Genomic DNA, 21,381 nt, shown 5'->3' with positions numbered 1-21,381 from the left:
CGAGAGGTGGGGGTTTCTCTCTCCCTGCCCACTTTCCTGGCTCCTCCTGTACCTGCTTCCTTGCTGATGCTGGACTGGTGGGCAGGGCTGACGTCTGTGTGTGTGTGTGTGTGTGTGTGTGTATTCCACGGTCCAGCAGCTTGGCATCCGATTTGGGAGACGGTGGTGGAAGGCGTTGCCTCCGAGTTCCTGAGGAAGCTGAAGTGGGAGGAAGGGTGTAAGGGCCTTATCCTGCCCCCCCCACTCATACTTACAATGAGGACGACTCCGTGGGATCCATGCAGCAGGAGAGGGCAAGGGCTGAGCACTGCCATGGCCATGATGTAGCAAGCAAACAGGGATCCCGCAAAGGACAAGACTCCCATGAGCATCAAGGATCTGGGGGTGAAAGAAGTCGGGGAGAGGGAGAGAAATGGCTCGGGATCCCAGCTCAGGACCCTCTCAACACCTCTGGTCTGGTGGAGGTTTCCAGGCTTAGCCCCAGGGCATCCTGCCCTCTCCAGGTTTAGTGGCACCTCTGCTGGGGGGCTGCATTCCCTCCAACCCCCCTCTGATCAAAACAGAGGTGCTCGTTTTTTGGTCTCATGCTCTTGCATGAGTCAGCCGGATCCTGCGAGAACATGGGACCGAAAAACAGGACATTCTGGGGTCCATTTGGGACCTGGGATGGCTTCTGTATTTCCAGGGTGCCCTGCTCAAATCAGGATGATTGAGGGATCTGGTGCTGGAGCCAACCTGGGCATGCCGCCTTAATGCCAGCCACCCTTGATGGGCCAGCTCCGTTATTGGTTACATTTCTTGTTGAAAAGCCTCTTCCGTCCCCACAGACCCCAAGGGGGCATCAAAGGGCATGGAGAGAAGACGGAAGGGCGAGAGAGGTGACCTGAGAGCCCCCTTCAAACTTCTATAGGGCTGCCACTCAGCAGATGGGGCCAGCTTGTTTTCTGTTGCACCAGAGGAGAGGACACGAACCAACACACTCAAATCGCATGGGAGGAGATTCTGACTAAATGTCAGGAAGAACGTTCTGACCATAAGAAACCCAAGACGTTTCCAAGCACAGTTCAAAGTCTTGGTGCTGACCTTGAAAGCCCTAAACGGCCTCGGTCCAGTAGATCTGAGGGAGTGTCTCCACCCCCTTCGTTCTGCCTGGACACTGAGGGCCTTCTGGCGGTTCCCTCATTGCGAGAAGGGAAGTTACAGGGAACCAGGCAGAGGGCCTTCTCGGTAGTGGCGCCTGCCCTGTGGAACCCCCTCCCACCAGATGTCAAAGAGAAAAATAACTACCAGACTTTTAGAAAACATCTGAAGGCAGCCCTGTTTAGGGAAGCTTTTAATGTTTGAGGCATTACTGTATTTTAATATTGTGTTGGAAGCCGCCCAGAATGGCTGGGGAAACCCAGCCAGATGGGCGGGGTATAAATAAATTATTATTATTATTATTATTATTATCATCATCATCATCATTATTATACAGTGGAATGGACTCCCTCGGAAGGTGGCAGAGTTCTCCTTTGTTGGAGAAGTTGGGTGGCTTCTGGATAAGGGATTCTTTGGCTGCGATTCCTGCACTGAAGGGGGTTGGGCTACAGGTAGAGGACTCCTAGGGTCCCTTCCAACTTTAGGAAATCCTGGAGGTCTGCCCCACGCCCCTCCATTGACAGCGCAAGCCCTGGCTCAGCCAGACCGTCTGCACATATTGTGAACTGTGTGTGCCTTCTGCCCCCTTCCCAGCAGCCCACTCACCTGCTGGGCAGGTACATTCCCAGGAGGCAGGCCAGGGGGTTGGCCAAGGCAGCCAGCGTGGCAGAGAGGTGGTACGTGGTGTTTCCATAGGGCAGGCAGGAGTAGGACTGCACCGCAGGGAGGACGCCGTTGGTCAGGGCGTTCACCCAGCCCAGCAGCCCAAAGATGTAGGCTACCTGGGGCCAGGAGTAGGTTCCGGATCCGAAGAGGCTGCCCGCGGGGTCGCTGAGCCTGGGCCGCTCCTCCACCGTGGCCCGCCCGCTGCCCGCCACCTCCATCTGGACTCGCACCCGGTACTTTTCCTTGGCCTGCTCCCGCCTGGCGGCTGGCAGGTGGTTGAGGAGGAGGAAAGAAGCCAGACAAGAGGCCGTCATGGCACAGAGGAAGAGGAAGAAGGCGGTGGCAGAGAAGCGGGCCGGCTGGTACTCTGCCCGCAGGCCCGTGCTGTTGCCCTGCTGGCTCCCGTTGACGCAGCGGAGCGTGCCCACCCCCTGGCCCAGCGCCACCAGCCCTGGCAGGAGGCCGCTCAGCCCCTCGCCCACGAAGTATGTGCTGAGGTAGGGTGCCCGCAGCCTCTGCATGTAGGGCAGGAAGGTGACGGAGGAGGTGCAGTCCACCAGGGCCAGGAGGAAGAAGAGGCTGAGCAGGGCCACGCTCCGGGGGGAGCCGCCCACCACGCTGGTCTCCCCCCAGAAGAATCCCAGCAGCAGGCAGGCCAGGCAGCCGAGAGAGAGGATGGCGTAGATGACACCCACTTCGCTGAGCTGCCCCGGGAGGAATCGGTGCGCCAGGGTGACGGCCAGGGGCCCCACGTTGGCCAGCTGGGTGATGACGGTCAGGCAGGACGGCAGGAACCAGCCCTCCGGGGCGCTGGGCACGATGAGGGGCAGCTCCACCCACATGCCGTTGATGGCCACCCAAGAGCCGGTGCCCAGCAGGCAGACCAGGGCATGCACCACCAAGCTCATCGCTGTGGAGGGAGGGTCAGGGGGCGGGTGGGTTGGTGGCTGCCGGCCGCTTCTGGAAGAGTAAAAGGAGGCAGCAGATTAAGAAGAGCATAAGGACAGATGGTACTTGACGCCAGTGAAATTAGCAAAAATGTATCATACTCATGATAATAAATGCTGGAAATGTAAGGGAAAAGAAGGAACCTTTTACCACCTGTGGTGGACGTGCCCCAAGGTAAAAGACTTCTGGGAAAGGATTTATAATGAACTGAAAAAAGTGTTGAAAAACACATTTATTAAGAAGCCTTTTTTTAGGGGACGCAGGTGGCGCTGTGGGTTAAAGCCTCAGCTCCTAGGACTTGCCGATCGAAAGGTCGGCGGTTCGAATCCCTGCGGCAGGGTGCGCTCCCGCTGCTCGGTCCCAGCGCCTGCCAACCTAGCAGTTCGAAAGCACCTCCGGGTGCAAGTAGATAAATAGGGACCGCTTACCAGCGGGAAGGTAAACGGCGTTTCCGTGTGCGGCTCTGGCTCGCCAGATGCAGCTTTGTCACGCTGGCCACGTGACCCGGAAGTGTCTCCGGACAGCGCTGGCCCCTGGCCTCTTAAGTGAGATGGGCGCACAACCCCAGAGTCTGTCAAGACTGGCCCGTACGGGCAGGGGTACCTTTACCTTTACCTTTAAGAAGCCTTTTTACTTGGTATAGTGGGGGGTGAAATCCCCAAAAAGGATGTTACTTATTTTCTGCATGCCACAACAGTTGTGAGAATATTATTGGCGAAGAATTGGAAGAAACAAGATTTACAAACTATCGAAGAATGGCAGATGAAGATGATGGACTATATGGAACTTGCCGAAGTGACCGGGAGACTCCAAGACCAGAGAGAAGAGACGGTGGAAGAAGACTGGAAGAAGTTTAAGGAATATTTTTAAAAATATGTTAATATATAAATCTTAGAATAGCTTTGGAAGTGGATATTGGCTGTAGGGTTAGAAGCAGAAGATAGGGTATTTTAAAATAGTATTATTTGTAAGTGATAAAATGTGAAGATTTTTATGGTAAAAGTAAGCATGATTTACAAAAAAATGGTTAAAAATTATGATATATGTAAACTGCTAAAGATGAGGTAAAATGAAAATCAGATGGGGGGACTTGGGGAAGCCCACCTAACAATGTTTAGAAAAAATAAGGATAAGACAATAATTTGTTTGTATTGTTTGTTTCTTTCTGTTTGTGTTGTTTATTTGTGTTATAAAATGAATATTTTTTGGGGGGGGGGGGAGAGCATAAGGAGAGGCTCATGGATCAGGCCAAGGGCCCACCTGGTTCTCACGGGGCCCAACAGATGCCCCAAAGGGAAACCCGCAAACAGGACCCCAGCACAAGAGCCCTTTCCCCTCCTGTATTTTCCAGCAAGCATTGCTACTTCCGATTGTGGAGGCAGAGCAGAGCCATCCTGACCAGGAGACATCGATAGCCCTCTCTTCCTCCTCCATGAATTTGTCTCATCCTCTTTTAAAGCCATTCAAACTGGTGGCCATCATTCCCTCCTGTGGCAGGGAGTTCCGCAGGTTAACTGCACAGTTAATGTGGTTAAAGCCCTGAGATTCCCTGGGGCCTGAGTGAATGCCTGGCCTTTTCTGGTAGGCAAGCCACCAGGTGTCTCCCTTTGCCAGTCCGCCACAGTTTTTGAGAGGTGGGTTTGGGCTGCAGGCTTAACAGTTGCAGGTGTTGGGGGTGGGGGCTGCTTCCGGAAGCCATTCAGGCAAAGGGTTTCAAATATTTGTGGTCCTTCCAGACTAGTCTGGGTTGGGATTCAAGTCCATCTCAGCTGAATCTGGTTGCATGGTTAAAGTTCCTTTGGCACTTTTACGCAAGAAAGGAAGAGGAAACTGCCCCCTTGCTTGTGCCAAGGCCAGCTCAACTCCCTGCTAATAAATCAGACCAGGCGCTCAACAGACCACCAGCCACATCCGGATACATGGGCCTGGAAGTGGTCTTGGGGAGCATCAGAGAAGCCCAGCTGCAGCAGCTGGATCAGGCCAAAGGGGGCACATCTGGCCCAGCAGAGAATGAGATGCCCCCCATGTCACTGTGGGTCGGGGGGGCCCACTAGCGTGTGGAGGCCAAACTCAGCACGACCACCATGCAGATTAGGATTAAGAAGCAGCTCCCCAATGAATGTTTGGGTTAAAAGTGGGTCTGAACAGGGTGACGATCCCTGCTCTAAGGGGAGCCCCCAGGCAGGAGATGAGGGCAACAGCAGGCCTCTCCTGGGTCCACCCCCAAGACGATTCTCCCCTGAGTTTTCCCTCCCTCCAACCTCACACAGCTGACTCGTGTTGGCCTTGTGATCAGTGACGGTCCCGATCCTTGTTGCTGCTGTTTGCACCTCTTCTGTTGGTCTGACTCGTCTGCCTGCTTTTTTCTCAGGCTCTCCTTTTGGGTGACACAAAGCAGGAGTGTCGGAGGAGCCTGTGCTGCAGGTGAATCTCCCTGTGATATTATGCCAAGAAGCAAGCAGAGAGTGTCTGTGGGTCAGGCTTGCTCCGGCTGCTACCCAGGTAGAATCCATCCGTCTGTCTCCTCCAGCAGAAAGAAGCCTTTCAGGGTCTGGGGAGCAGGAAGAGGCGAATTTGGCCTGGGAACTGTGGTCCACAGCTGGGAACAGTTGTGGACCACAGGTATGAAATTTACGGCATGTAATGCCTTACGAGAGAATATTATGAAAATGATATACAGGTGGTACATGACACCAGTCAAGCTGGCAAAAATCTACCATCTGCCCGATAATAAATGCTGGAAATGTAAAGAAACTGAAGGTACATTCTTTCACCTTTGGTGGACATGCCCGAGGATTAAGGCTTTCTGGGAGATGATCTATAATGAAATGAAAAAGGTATTTAAATATACCTTCCTGAAGAAACCAGAGGCCTTTCTCCTGGGCATGGTCGGCCAATTGGTGCCAAAGAAGGATAGAACTTTTTTTATGTATGCCATGGCAGCAGCAAGAATACTCATCGCGAAGTATTGGAAGACACAAGATTTACCCACCCGGGAAGAATGGCAGATGAAGGTAATAGACTATATGGAACTGGCAGAAATGACTGGCAGAATCTGAGACCAGGGAGAAGAGTTGGAAGAAATTCAAAGACTATCTACAGAAACACTGTAAAATTATTGAAGGTTAAAATGAGGTTGGAATGAAATGAAGCGGTTTTAGCAATAAGGTTAATAGGAATATGTAAAAATGGATTGATATTTGATGGGAATTCAAAGCTATAATATGTGAAGATAAAGAAATAAGAGTAAACAAAGAGGGTATGGATTTGCTGAACTATTAACTGGAATACAAAAAAGGGAGGTGTGAGGAAGTCATGAAAATAAGTAAATGAGTGGTAAGACAATAGAAAGAGGGATTTGTTTTTTATCTTTTTTACTGTTTTTTACCTTTTTTTCTTTTCTTTTTCTGTTTTCTGCATTTTTGTATTTTCTTTTTACAACCTTTGTAACCTTTTTTCTTGTTGAAATTTTAATAAATATCATTTTTTTAAAAAGGAAGAGGCGAATCTGCCAACTTCAGTTTCTCTTGGTTTCTTGCTTTTCCACCCTTGAGTTCCTTTCTCCACATTTCCACATCAGTTTTCAATTTCTTTAAAAGGTCCTCATCATAGCTGTCAACTTTCAGATGTGAAAATAAGGGATCAGCAGCCTCACCTGACCCGGGGACAGTCTACGGGATATCTAACAATCCGGGACAGCAGCGGGAAACGGCGCTGGAATAAGGGAATTTCCCACAAAAAGGGGAAGGTTGACAGCTATGGTCCTCATGAAAATTCACCAGCTTTCTAGTAGAAATTTCTCCTAATGGGCATATTAGTATGCAACATTGCCCGAATTACAAAATTTCCCCTAAAATTATGCTGCTTTCATTAGCATGTACGTCATTATCGAAACTTCTCCCCAATATATGCATTTTTGCACATATTATGTGGCTGGTGAACTGCACTGCAAAATTCAGAGAAATGCAGATTTCGAAAGCTAGATGTGTTTTGATTCCCTGATTGTTTGAAAAGTGTGAATTAGGGAGATGCATGTTTAAATGTGCACTGAAGCGAGTTTCGGAGACTGGTTATGTCCAGGGACAATATCCATACCTCCCATCTCTCCTGTTCTGGGTCGGCCACAGGCAAAAGGGCAGAGGGGCACCGTGCTTGTGGAGCCTGGCAGAATTAGGCTTTAACGTCCTCTCCATCGAGCTCTCAGGCAGCCGTCTCTTCCTCCTCCTCTTGCAGACACAGTCTTTGGACTTGGCCAAGAAGGGGCAAAGTCCTGCCACTTTTTCCACATAGGGCCTCATTTTAAACTGTCCCTCCCCCTCCCAAAGAGCAGAATTGTTGCACTCTGCAAAAGGGGGCCTGCTGCAATCTGGGGCAGAGACGGAAGCTATGGGGGAACCTTGAGGGAGGAGGAAACATAGGTAGGATTTGGGGGTGGGATGAAAATCAGATAGGGGGGACTTGGGGAAGCTCACCTAACAATGATTAAAAAAAATAAGGATAAGACAAGAATTTGCTTGTATTGTTTGTTTTTCTGTTTGTGTTGTTTAGTTGTATTATAAAATGAATAATTTTTTTTGGGGGGGAAGGATTTGGGGGTGGACAAATAGGCAGGCAGCAAGGACAGAAGTTGTTCTGACCCCCCCCCCCAAAAAAAAACCCCACCACCTGTTGATGCCCCAGGAGCTGCCTCCTAGTTTCTTGGATATGAAGAACTGCCGCTGCTGCTCTCACCTTTTCTGTTTCTCCTTTCTTACCTTGTTGTTTAGTCGTGTCCGACTCTCTGTGACCCTGTGGACCACGCCAGGTACTCCTGTTTTCCACTGTCTTACCTCACTTTCTTTAAAAGGTAGAAGATGCCATTTGCTGCCCCCCCTACACACCCCAGTCCCAGTCCAGGGCATTACTGTCTGCATAGAGTAGACCCATTAGCAGCCTTTGGGCTGTTTCCCTAATGAAAGGCAAGTCCCATTGCCTTCAGGGATGGATGGGGAGTTAAATTGCATCGCTGAAGCGTTTTGTTTTGAATTTTCAATTTCATTTTTTCTCAACAGCTTCCTCACAACTGTGACAGAAAAATGAACAGAGAAATGAGATTCCTGCGTCGCAGGGGGTGGGAATAGATGGCCTTTGGTGTCCCTTCCAACTCTAAGATTCTATGAAAACAGATGTAGACACAAAAACACACACACACACAGCAAAGTGCTGGTGGGGAATGGCACAGATTATTCCCCCGTGGCAGTGAGTGACAGCTGAGGGCCCCAACCCAATTTGGTGGGAGCCCATGATTTCTCCAGGCAGGGAAATTGCCGTCAGGTTAAGACCCAGCACCCCTCTGCCTGGGAGTTAAGATATGGCTGAAGAGCAACAGGGACGCGGGTGGCGCTGTGGGTTAAACCACAGAACCAAGGACTTGCTGATCAGAAGGTCGGCGATTCGAATCCCCGCGACGGGGTGAGCTCCCGTTGCTCGGTCCCTGCTCCTGCCCACCTAGCAGTTCAAAAGCACGTCAAAGTGCAAGTAGATAAATAGGTACCACTCCGGCGGGAAGGTAAACGGCGTTTCCGTGCACTGCTCTGGTTCACCAGAAGCGGCTTAGTCCTGCTGGCCACATGACCCGGAAGCTGTATGCCGGCTCCCTTGGCCAGTAAAGCAAGAGTACCGCAACCCCAGAGTCGGTCACGACTGGACCTAAAAGAGCAACTCTGACTCATGCCACTAATAAACCCAGCCACCTTGTGTCTCTGTCCCCCCAACCAGGTAGATGAAAATGGGGACGCCTTTGTGGACTTGGAACTCCTTTGCTCTGAAACCAGAGGATCACCCTGAATTCCATGGAACCATTGAGGGGGGGTTGGGCTAGATGAGCCCAGGAGGGGTGTCCCTTCCAACTCTGCAATTCTGTGGTTCAGGGAAGGCGCCATCCTGGCTCCATCTGTTTGTTGCGCTTGCCTTCTGAAGCCGTGAGTCTAAGTAAACTATCCATAACCTTTTCCCCAGCTCCTGACTCAAGAATGCTGAATCAATCATTACAGGGAATGGCTAAAGAAGGGAACATTGCGAAACTGCATTTTGTAGAAATTTAACTTCTGGGGGGCTGGAGGAGGAAAAGGTGGAGAGGCTCTCTGGCAGGTGAGGAGGGTTAAAACAACCCTCCCCAAACAGAAGGGGCACAGAGGCTGCCAGATTGCCCCCGCACTTACCCCAAGTCTCTCCCTCCCCTCGCTGCTACCACCTGCAGTGTCCATCCAGACCCCACCCCGCACCCCCCAGGCTGACCTCCTACCTGCTCAAGGGAGGCTCCTCCTCCTCCTCCTGGCCCCTGGGGCTCCCTGCTCCACTGAGCCTAGCAGAGCTGAGTAGAAGGAGCACATGATGGGCTTCCGCCTTCCCACCACAGATCTGGCACATCTGTCAGCTTGCAGATGTCACACCCTGCCTTCCGGGGGGGGGGCGCGTGGTGGGCAGGGAAAGGTTGCAGCCTTGGGGGCTCCTTGGCTTGGAGAAGAGGCAGGAGGTTAGAAAGCGATGCATGGCCTGGAGTCAGTGGACGGGGAGAAGTTCCCTTCCCTCTCTCCTAACATCCCAGGAAGATGAATGCGGGAATATTCAGGGCAGCGCATGATTCGACTATGGAACTCCCTGCCACAGGCTTCAAAAGGGGCTTAGACAAATTCATGGAGGGTGAGACTGTAGGTGGCTACTGGCCACACAGGGTAGTAGTCCGTTGGAGGCAAAGATGGTTCAGAATCCCGCTTGTTGGAAACCGCAGGAGGGGAGAGTCACTCTTGTGCTTGAATCCTGAGCTTGCAGATTTTCCACAGGCAACTGCTCATTCAGCCATTTTGAGAACAGGATGCTGGACTAGATGGGGCACTGGCCTGATCCAGCAGGGCTCTGATGATGGTCTTAGGCATGCCTTCTTCTTTCCTTTGTAGCCGAGTAAGATGGTCTTCCATAAACACAGTTTTAACGGCGAGTCCGTGACTGTGGAAGCCAATTCTGGATCCACACGTCCTTCCACAGTGGGGACATCGATTTCTGGGCGGGAGCTGATCACGGTGTGGATTTGCAGCAGAAGACACAACAGCACCAGGGCAGTGGCCACACTCCCATAGCTGTCAACCTTCCCCTTTTTTGTGGGAAATTCCCTTATTCCACTGCCGTTTCCTGCTGCTTCCCGCTGCTATCCCGGATTATTAGATATCCCGTAGGCTGTCCCCAGGACAGGTGAGGCTGCTGATCCCTTATTTTCGAGGCTGCTGATCCCTCATTTTCAAATCTGAAAGTTGACAGCTATGTGCTCCAGCCCTGCCTGCCTTAGCAGTAAACACCTCCCAGGGGGGTCACCCTTGCAGGGAGGGCGTTTGTCGGCCCAGAGGCACCCCCACAGAGCTTGCAAGAGGATGCCTGCTTTCAAGAGCCCTGGGTTGCCCTCTGGTCCCGAGTTTGTCCGTGACGCAGCTCCCCACCCCTCTTCCTGCGGCCTCAGACAGAGGGGCGTCTGTTTGGCACAAAGGCTTTCCAGAGCTCCACAGCCTCAGGAAAATCAGGGTGGAGTGAAAAGGATGGTGTCTCTGGCAGAGTAGAGAGCATCACTGGGTCCTGCTAACCAGTTCGGTGCTGGATGTTCCTTTTTTTAAAAAAAATAAGATGGTATTAAAACTTTTCCTAGTACATTAGAATCATCACCACCACCGCCATCATCTAAACACAGTAGAAAGAATGCAAAGTCCTCTTTCACAGGTAGATCTTGTCCCACACAATGAAAGGTGATCCCTTCTGGCTCTCACCTGGACGCTTCCCTTTCTTTTCCCACCCTGGGACATCTTCCTTTCCCTCTGTTGCAGGAATTTATGTATAGGTTGGGGGGGGGGGTTGCCCCTCCAGCAGATATTGTGCACATGAAGCCAACTACCAAAATCAGCACAATCACTTGTCCCCACAAAACACTTCATCACAGTTTCTTCCTATCTATTCAAAGGGCCTTTGCTGCACAATACCAAATGTAAGAATTCACTGATAGATGTATCTATGTACTGGCTCACTGGGAAAACTTTAGAAATTCATATAGATATGTGAGCTCAGCTACTCAGCAGCCCCTCTGCCTGAGGGATAATTCCTGGCATCCTGATACCTGAGTGCCAGACAGGTAGCTATTCCAGAATTAATAAACCCAGATGAAGAGAGAAGGGTGTGATTGACTTGGCTGGGAAACAGGGAAATGTAAATATCTCTTTTGTTACACTTGATGGGTGTTTGGTGGAGGGCAAGGGGAACCATGGGGCAGGGTCCAGGATGCTCAGATTACTGCCCCCAGACCTCCCCTTTCCTGATGTAACCGTGATGTATAGTGATGTAGTTTGGGGGGTGTAACATGGGGATTAGCAGCTAATAGAAGTTGGGGGGCTTTTTTGTTTGGGGCTTCCATCTTGTTTCACCTGGTGGCAGGTGGGAGTCCTGTCACAAAGACCAAGCCTACTGGCTGCTGTTTTGCTCTGGTATTCCTGGCTGGGGTCCTTGTTTTTTGTCCAAGGGAGCCCTCAGATTTCTCCGTTAACACCTTCATCAGGTTCTGAACATTCCCCTGGCAGGAAGAAGTTGGGGAAATGCTGCCCCGGAGTGTTTGCCCTGTGCTCTTAAAGTTTAGGGACTGCAAATCTGTGTCAGATGATCAAGGCCATTGGCCTCAAGGGATGGTACTGCTAACTGTGGTGGTTTGCAGCCAGAGTCCGCAACGGAGGAAGGACAAAAGGGCTGTTCTGGCAGACTGGGGAAGTTCAGCTGGTCTCAAGTGCAGCAGCCAAATCACTGGTTGGGATGCTTTCAGAACTCCCATTAACACCCCCCTCTCCAAAACAGCTCCACTGGCTACCAGTTTGTTTCTGGGCCCAGTTCAAGGGGCTCATGCTTAAAGCCCTAAATGATTTGGGCCTCAAATACCTAAAGAGCTGCCTCTTTCAGACATTTTCGGGTATTAGAAATGAGAAGAAGGGGCTGTCTTTGTTGGGATTTGCAGGATACTGAATAAGTCTGCAGGCTTCAACAGGATGATGCAATACTCTGTGAAGTGCTGAGTCAGAGTGACTCAGCAGGAGTGTGATTAACGTGATTGGCTATCACCTGTTTTAAAAAGGAAAGCCTGTTTAACAGTGGGCGTGGTTGCTGTGGTGGTTGTGCTGTGGTGTGGTGGTGCTGTGGTGGAGAGTATTCGTTTGTAAGTACTCTGTACGGACTGTTTCTTTTGTAAATACCTGTATATACCTCACATTAAAAGACTGCACTGGGAAAAACCTGGGACTCTTAGCGTTTCTGCTGAAAGCGCCGCAAGGAATTTCGCGACAGGGTTATGGGCCCAGCACGCTTCCGCTGCGCAAGAGTACAGGTGGCAGTTATCTCGCCGTGGGTGCTGGAGGTGAGCTGCAGGGATGGAGCAGTCCAGAAGTGGCGTGCTGCTGGAGAAGCTGACGGCCACGAACTACAGCATCTGGTCGGTCCGCATGCAACACTTCCTCAAGCGTGAGGGCCTGTGGAAGGGGGTGGAAACTCCACCGCAGCCCCCTGAGGAGGATGAGGACGATGATGAAAAGCTGGCACTAGCAGAGGCCCAGCTAGAAAAGGATGAGAAAGCTTTGGCTACGATCATCCTTGGAGTGGACGACAGCCAGCTAGTCTACGTAGCTGATAAGGTGACGGCAAGTGAGGCGTGGAATGCGCTCAAGGCTGTCCATGTGCGAGAGACAGCTGGCTCACTGATAACACTGACCAGGAGACTGTACCGGTGTCGGAAGAAACCGGGGGACTCCCTGGTGAACCACCTAAAATTCCTAACAGGCTGTTTCCAGGAGCTAGCCTTAAGAGGGAGGCCTGTGGGGGAAGAGGACAAAGTCTTTATCGTCCTGAGTCAGAGGGAACAACAGCCGGGAAGACCAGAGGTGTTGGGAGCCGGAGAAACAGCCAGGAGGAGCTGCTGCAGACCAGCCGGTGGTCAACAAAGTAAAAAGGTGTTTTTGCTGCAAGTCCAGTGGACATCTGCTGCGGGACTGCCCGAGAAAACAACAAAAACAGCAGAAGCACAGGAGGCAGCAGAGAGAGTCTACTGCTTGGGTGTCTGCAGATGGTCAGGAAAATGAAGAGCTGTGGGTTCTGGACAGTGGAGCTTCTCAAACCTTTTGTAAAAGAAAAGGATTGCTAACTGATGCTAGGGCCTCAAACAAAAAACATGTAAGTCTTGCTACGGGCCAGAAAGCTAATGTGGTTTGTGAGGGGGAGGTTGTGTTCCCACAACTGGGACACACATTCAGGAATGTGTTGTGTGTGCCTAGTTTGCAAAAAAATCTCCTGAGCATTCCTGACTTGGCAAAAGCAGGCTTTGAAGTAAACTTCGTGGGAGATCAGTGCCAGATAAAGCAAAATGGGGCAGTGCTGGCAAATGCTAACCTTAGAACTAATATGTATGTACTGCAGTGTGAGTCTAAGGTTGCTAATGTGCAAAATGTCCCAACCCATGATATGTGTATTCATCTCCTGCACAGGCGTCTGGCTCATGCTAGCTATAAGGTGCTAAACAAAACATTGGAGTTGTGTGGGGGAATGAAAAACATTAAAAGTTGTGATAATTACTTAGACTGTAATATCTGCAAGGAGGTTAAAAGCAGGGCTTGCCCAGTAGCAAGAGCAAGCCAGAGAGAAACCGAAAAACCACTGGAGTTGATTCATGCTGATGTAACTGGTCCTTTTCCACCAAGTGTCTCCCATAACAAGTACTGTTTGATCCTAGTGGATGACTATTCTAGATTTGGCTGGGTCTATCCATTAAAGCAAAAGTCTGACGTTGCCCAAACTTTGAAGTTCTGGGTAAGAAGGGTAGAAAGGCAACTTGGCGAAAGGGTGTGCTCTATTCAGACAGACAGGGGAGGAGAGTTTATGGCAAGCTCCCAAAGAAACTGGTTGCGTTCCCAAGGGATTAAACATAGACTTACCAATGTGGCAACGCCTCAGGAGAACGGAGTAGCAGAGCGTAGGGGAGGTGTCTTGCAGACACAAATGAAAGCATTGTTAGCAGATGCAAATCTTCCAATTAAATACTGGGCTGAGAGTATTAAGACTGCGAATTATATTGGGAATCGCTTGTGGTCAAGGGTACTAGATGACATACCCTATAAGATTCTCTATAACAAAAGTCCCAGTTTGCAACATTTGAGAATCTTTGGGACAAAGGCATGGGTTGACATACCTGTAAAGAACCGAAGAAAAGGTGGGAAAAGGGCACAGCAGTTGCTATTTCTTGGGTATGAAAGTGGTACGAAAGCCTACAGGTTTGAAGATGATAAAAATCTTTTGAATTATAGTCGATCAGCCAGCTTTAATGAGCAAAGAAATTGGCCCAAGATACATGCAAACCTGCTGCCAGAAAAAGTTTTACTGCCGAGCGTACCTGATAAGGCAGTTGAAACAAAGCTAAGAAATGGCAGCTCTCCTAGAGAAACTGAAAGGGAGGAGGTAAAGGTTGAGCATTTTTCTCCAGCTGCTAGCATGGAGCAGGGGAGAGAAGAAAGTGCAACAGGGACAGGAGGAGGTAAATCTCCAGAATCAATCCACCCCAAAAGCAGTCCTGAAGGTAGCCCAGGGGGTGAGGTTAATCAACCAAGGAGGTCTGCAAGAAGAAATAAAGGTCAACCTCCAGACCGTTATGGGTTCCCAGCCACCATAAACCAGGTTTGTGTAACTGAGCCAGAAAACTTTGAAGAAGTGCAAGAGTTACCTACTCTAGAGAAAGAGGCGTGGTTAAAAGCAATGCAGGCAGAGTATAACTCTCTGCTAAACAACAATGTGTTTGTACCTACAGAATTGCCTGAAGGTAAAAAGCCCATAAGCTGTAAGTGGGTTTTTAAAGTGAAAAAGCTGGCTGATGGTAGTTGTCAGAGGAAAGCCAGGTTGGTTGCAAGGGGCTTTACACAAAGAAAAATGATACATTATGATGAAGTGTTTGCCCCAACAGCAAAGGCTGAAACAGTAAAATCAGTTTTAGCAATGGCAAGTCTGAGAGGGTTAAAAGTTAATCATTTTGATGTTGCCTCAGCATATTTAAATGCTCCTATTGACCCTTCATGGATCACTGCCTCCCCTTCATGGATCACTGCCTTGCCGTGGCGAAGGGGCTTGAAGAACTCAGAGAAGCTATGAACTATGCCGAGCAGGGCACCCAAGATGAACAGGTCATAGTGGAGAGTTTTGAACAAACGTGATCCACCTGGAGGAGGAACCGGCAAGCCACTCCAGTATCCCTGCCAAGAAAACTCCATAGACAAAGACAACAGGCATATAAAAGTTATGACGCTGGAAGATGAGCCCCTCAGGTCGGAAGGCGTCCAACATGCTACTGGGGAAGAGCGGAGGGCAAGTACAAGTAGATCCAGAGCTGATGAAGCGGCTGGGCCAAAGCCGAAAGGACGCTCAGTTGCGGATATGCCTGGAAGCGAAAGGAAAGTCCAATGCTGTAAAGAAAAATATTGCATAGGAACCTGGAATGTAAGAACCATGAACATGACATCCTGGGCATCAGTGAACTAAAATGGACGGGAATGGGTGAATTCAGTTCGGATGACCATCATATCTACTACTGTGGGCAAGAAACCCGTAAAAGAAATGGAGTGGCCCTCATAGTCAACAAAAGAGTGGCAAAAGCTGTACTGGGATGCAATCTCAAAAATGATAGAATGATCTCGATACGAATCCAAGGCAGACCTTTTAACATCACAGTAATCCAAGTTTATGCACCAACTACTGGTGCTGAAGAAACTGAAATTGACCAATTCTATGAAGACTTACAACACCTTATAGAAGTGACACCAAAGAAGGATGTTCTTCTCATTATAGGGGATTGGAATGCTAAAGTAGGGAGTCAAGAGATAAAAGGAACAACTGGCAAGTTTGGCCTTGGAGATCAAAACGAAGCAGGGCAAAGGCTAATAGAGTTCTGTTAAGAGAACAAGCTGGTCATCACAAACATGCTTTTCCAACAACACAAGAGACGACTCTACACATGGACATCACCAGATGGGCAGCATCGAAATCAGATTGATTATATTCTCTGCAGCCAAAGATGGAGAAGCTCTATACAGTCAGCAAAAACAAGACCTGGAGCTGACTGTGGCTCAGATCATCAGCTTCTTATAGCAAAATTCAAGCTTAAACTGAAGAAAGTAGGAAAAACCACTGGGCCGGTAAGATACAATCTAAGTCAAATCCCTTATGAATACACAGTGGAAGTGAGGAACAGGTTTAAGGATTTAGATTTGGTGGACAGAGTGCCTGAAGAACTATGGATGGAGGCTCGTAACATTATACAGGAGGCAGCAACGAAAACCATCCCAATGAAAAGGAAATGCAAGAAAGCAAAGTGGCTGTCCAATGAGGCCTTACAAATAGCGGGGGAGAGAAGGCAAGCAAAATGCAAGGGAGATCGTGAAACATACAGGAAATTGAATGCAGATTTCCAAAGAATAGCAAGGAGAGACAAGAAGACCTTCTTAAACAAGCAATGCAAAGAAATAGAGGAAAGCAATAGAATGGGAAGAACCAGAGATCTGTTCAAGAAAATTGGAGATATGAAAGGAACATTTCGTACAAAGATTTCCATAATAAAGGACAAAAGTGGAAAGGACCTAACAGAAGCAGAAGACATCAAGAAGAGGTGGCAAGAATACACAGAGGAATTATACCAGAAAGAAATGGATGTCTCATATACCCCAGGTAGTGTGGTTGCTGACCTTGAGCCAGACATCCTGGAGAGTGAAGTCAAATGGGCCTTAGAAAGCACTGCAAATAACAAGGCCAGTGGAAGTGATGGTATTCCAGCTGAACTATTTAAAATTTTAAAAGATGATGCTGTTAAGGTGCTACACTCAATATGCCAGCAAGTTTGGAAAACTCAGCAGTGGCCAGAAGATTGGAGAAGATCAGTCTACATCCCAATCCCAAAGAAGGGCAGTGCCAAAGAATGCTCCAACTATCGCACAATTGCACTAATTTCTCACGCTAGCAAGGTTATGCTTAAAATTCTACAAGGAAGGCTCAAGCAGTATGTGGACCGAGAACTCCCAGAAGTGCAAGCTGGATTTAGAAGAGGCAGAGGAACCAGAGACCAAATTGCAAACATGCGCTGGATTATGGAGAAAGCTAGAGAGTTCCAGAAAGACATTTACTTCTGCTTCATTGACTATGCAAAAGCCTTTGACTGTGTCGACCATGGCAAACTATGGCAAGTTCTTAAAGAAATGGGAGTGCCTGATCACCTCATCTGTCTCCTGAGAAATCTCTATGTGGGACAAGAAGCTACAGTTAGAACTGGATATGGAACAACTGACTGGTTCAAAATTGGGAAAGGAGTACGACAAGGCTGCATTTTGTCTCCCTGCTTATTTAACTTATATGCAGAATTCATCATGCGAAAGGCTGGGCTGGATGAATCCCTAGCCGGAATTAAGATTGCCGGAAGAAATATCAACAACCTCAGATATGCAGATGACACAACCTTGATGGCAGAAAGTGAGGAGGAATTAAAGAACCTTTTATTGAGGGTGAAAGAGGAGAGTGCAAAATATGGTCTGAAGCTCAACATCAAAAAAACGAAGATCATGGCTACTGGTCCCATCACCTCCTGGCAAATAGAAGGGGAAGAAATGGAGGCAGTGAGATATTTGACTTCCTTGGGCTCCATGATCACTGCAGATGGTGACAGCAGCCACGAAATTAAAAGACGCCTGCTTCTTGGGAGAAGGGCAATGACAGGCCTAGACAGCATCTTGAGAAGTAGAGACATCACCTTGCCAACAAAGGTCCGTATAGTTAAAGCTATGGTTTTCCCAGTAGTGATGTATGGAAGTGAGAGCTGGACCATAAAGAAGGCTGATCGCCGAAGAATTGATGCTTTTGAATTATGGTGCTGGAGGAGACTCTTGAGAGTCCCATGGACTGCAAGAAGATCAAACCTCTCCATTCTGAAGGAAATCAGCCCTGAGTGCTCACTGGAAGGACAGATTGTGAAGCTGAGGCTCCAGTACTTTGGCCACCTCATGAGAAGAGAAGACTCCCTGGAGAAGACCCTGATGTTGGGAAAGATGGAGGGCACAAGGAGAAGGGGGCGACAGAGGACGAGATGGTTGGATAGTGTTTTCGAGGTTACCAGCATGAGTCTGACCAAGCTGCGGGGGGCAGTGGAGGACAGGAGTGCCTGGCGTTCTCTGGTCCATGGGGTCACGAAGAGTCGGACACGACTAAACGACTAAACAACAACAACATTGACACCGAGGTGTATTTACAGCAAATACCAGGTTATGAGCTGGAAAAAGACAGCATGGTGTAAAAACTGCAAAGGGCACTATATGATTTACACCAAAGTGCACGTCTATGGCATGAATGCATAGACACAACTTTGAAAAAGATGGGATTCAAACAAAGCCTGGCTGATTCCTGTTTATATTCAGCAATGGTGCAAGGAAGTGTTTGTTATTTACTTCTGTATGTTGACGATATCTGTCTAATAACAACTGCGCAAAAGCAAGTGTCTTGGTTTATAAACAGCCTAGGTAACAAATACAAACTGAAGCATTTGGGAGAGATTCAGAATTACTTAGGAGTAGAGGTTCAGAGAAATGAAGAGGGCGTCTACTCTCTGAGTCAGAAGGAAAAAATTGAAAAGTTACTGAAGACATATGGAATGGAGAGGGCGAATGAGGTTGACATTCCCATAACTACCCAGTACAAAAATGAACCAGAAGGGCAAAAATGTGAGAATGCAACAGCGTTTCATTCTCTGTTGGGTTCTCTGTTATATTTAAGTTGCTGGACAAGACCTGACATAACATTGGCAGTGCACATGTTAAGCCAAAGAAGTGCAGACCCGGCTCAGAGAGATTGGGTAGCACTTAAAAGAATCCTAAGGTATCTGAAAGGCACAAAAGATTACAAACTGGTGCTGGATACAGGATATGATCAGCAAGTGTATGTATACGCTGATGCCAGTTGGGGGGACAGAGAAAATGGAAAGTCTACCACTGGATATGCCATATATATTGGAAATGCCCTGGTTCAGTGGAAATCCCAGAAACAAACATTTGTTGCCACAAGTACTTGAGAAGCAGAGTACTCAGCCATAAGCGAATGTGTGTCACAAATAGAGTGGTTTGCTTGTCTAACAAAAGAACTTGGAATACCTTCTGAAATGCCAATCACTGTGCTAAGTGACAACATGGCTGCACAACAGCTTGCCAACCAACAGAACTTTAAGAGCAAAAGTAAACACATAGCTATAAGATACGGAAATGTGAAAAATGCTTTGGAAAGAAATGTGTTAAAGGTACAGCACTGTAATACAAAATGTAATGTGGCAGATTTGTATACAAAATGTTTGGATGCTCCTAAATTTCGAGACTTAAGAGAATTATTAGGTCTCAAGCCTTTGACTTAAGGAGGAGTGTTGGGATTTGCAGGATACTGAATAAGTCTGCAGGCTTCAACAGGATGATGCAATACTCTGTGAAGTGCTGAGTCAGAGTAACTCAGCAGGAGTGTGATTAATGTGATTGGCTATCACCTGTTTTAAAAAGGAAAGCCTGTTTAACAGTGGTTTGTGGTTGCTGTGGTGGTTGTGCTGTGGTGTGGTGGTGCTGTGGTGGAGAGTATTCGTTTGTAAGTACTCTGTATGGACTGTCTCTTTTGTAAATACCTGTATATACCTCACATTAAAAGACTGCACTGGGAAAAACCTGGGACTCTTAGCGTTTCTGCTGAAAGCGCCGCGAGGAATTTCGCGACAGTCTTGACAGTTCCAGCTTCCACAGAAGTCCGGGGTGGTGGCTGCCTAAGAGGGCCTTCTCTGTGGCAGCCCCCAAGTTGTGTAAGTCCCTCCCCAGAGAGATGTGTTAATATACAGCTTTTGGCAAATGCTGCAGATCCACCTATCTACCCTGAGATGTGTATTCTCCATTTTATGTGGGACATGATGAATTAAAGACAACCCAGTAGGTGAAGTCTGACTCTGATTCATTTTATTCATTTAAAATGTATTATTCATTTAGGCAATTTATACTTGCTTTGCAAATGTTTTTACCCCATCAGCATTAAGGAAAAAATATATTCCAGTAGTGTGCAGCGTAAGAAAAACAGTAAAATTACATCCGTAAAAGAAATGCGTCACATACAAAATAGACATATAAGCTTCAGGTTTCCAAAATCTCTAAGTGCTTTAGAACATCCTAAAAATATCGCAAATAAAATACAAAAAAATAAGAGTAAAAATATATCTTGTCTTTGGTCCCCAGCCCCACTCAAGCCAGCTTACAATGAACGAAACAATCAATTACAACAAGATAGCCATTTGGATGATCCTTGAAAGAACAATCGAGGTTCAGTGCTGCCCAGGGCTTGGCAACTGAAGGTTTAACGGATGCCTAAGAGAGACTGGCGGCTGCGTGTGCCTGGGGCCCGTCTGCAGCAGCTTCCATCCAGCCAGAGGGGGAACCCCAAGAAGGACCCCAGAAAAGGAACTGGCAGGGAGTGAGGGGGGGGGCCCTTCCTGCATTTAAGGGCGTCCGGTTGAAATAAATAAATAAATAAACAAACCAGCACATTCAGTTGTGGCCAGAAGCTGGGGCAGATCTTCCAAGGACTGGCAAACCGTCATCAGGTTGAGAAGTCCTATTTAACAAACTGGCTGCTGGTGCTTTCTGAGCCAGGTAAACTTCCCAAACTGCTATGCTGGGCAACCCCACGGAGGACCCCCCACAGCCACTGTCAGGCTGGCTAGGGCTTGAAAAGGTAAAGGTAAAGGGACCCCTGACCATTAGGTCCAGTCGCGGCCGACTCTGGGGTTGCAGCGCTAGCTGACCAATACAGTTCAAGGCAGCAATCCTAAACCCTCTTTCCTGGGAGTAAGCCCCATCAAATGCAATGGGACTTACTTCCAAGAAGAGCATAGAGCATTGGTCTTGAAAGGTTTGCACCGGCTGCTCATTCACTACAGAGCCCAATTCAAGGTGCTGACCCTGGTTTATACTGCTCTAAACAGCTTTGCACCCAGCTATCGCAAGGCGTCCAGCCATATTCTTGGACCTCTCATGAGATGATAGCTACCAAGGAGGCGCTTTTACCCTTCCCACCGCTTCCAGCTCTTCCCAAAGCTGGGAAAGCGCTAACTAGGCTTTGGGAAGGAGGCGGCAGGACGCTCAGGCCCTGCTGGAGCCCTCAGGCCGCCTTCCCAGAGCCCAGCACCTCACTTGCCTGGCTTTGGGAAGGAGGCGGCACAAAGGCTGCAGGCGGGGGACAAAAAATGCCTCAAGGGCCTGCCCTGTTGGTCTGCCCTGTTCTAGCCCCTCTAGTGTAAGAGGGAAGTATGAAAAAAGACCAGCTCCTCTAGCTGAGACTTATATAAAACATGCCTGAGGGGAGGCTCCATAATTCTGAGGGTGGGCCACTTTCGGCAAATTCTAGTTCCCTACCCTGGGACCTTACAGCTTCCCCCCAAGAGTCCCAGACCTTTCTTAGCTGTTCCTCTTCCTTCATCACAGTTATGCCCCTTTTCTTCCAAGGAGCTCCAGGTAGTGTGGATTCTTCTCCCCATTTTATCCT

General features: G+C 48.7%; 2 protein-coding genes across 2 annotated transcripts in view; one reads left to right on the top strand and one right to left on the bottom strand.

Moving 5' to 3' along the window:
• Positions 1-21,381, top strand: part of FBXL6 (F-box and leucine rich repeat protein 6) — a 173,768-nt gene that overhangs the window by 128,884 nt on the left and 23,503 nt on the right. The window lies entirely within an intron of this gene.
• Positions 1-21,381, bottom strand: part of SLC52A2 (solute carrier family 52 member 2) — a 36,618-nt gene that overhangs the window by 2,906 nt on the left and 12,331 nt on the right. Inside the window, exons 10-12 of the mRNA XM_079982795.1 lie at positions 9,038-9,162; positions 1,747-2,766; positions 255-378 (exon numbers count right to left, since the gene is read on the bottom strand). Coding sequence (XP_079838921.1) covers positions 255-378; positions 1,747-2,766; positions 9,038-9,162 — 1,269 coding nt within the window. The remainder of the gene's footprint in view (positions 1-254; positions 379-1,746; positions 2,767-9,037; positions 9,163-21,381) is intronic.

This window comes from Podarcis cretensis (assembly GCF_951804945.1).
Source record: "Podarcis cretensis genome assembly, chromosome: 7".
In the NCBI taxonomy this organism is placed as follows: Eukaryota; Metazoa; Chordata; class Lepidosauria; order Squamata; family Lacertidae; genus Podarcis; species Podarcis cretensis.
Note: the sequence above shows the minus strand (reverse complement) of the source record. Positions and strands in the feature narration are given on the sequence as shown.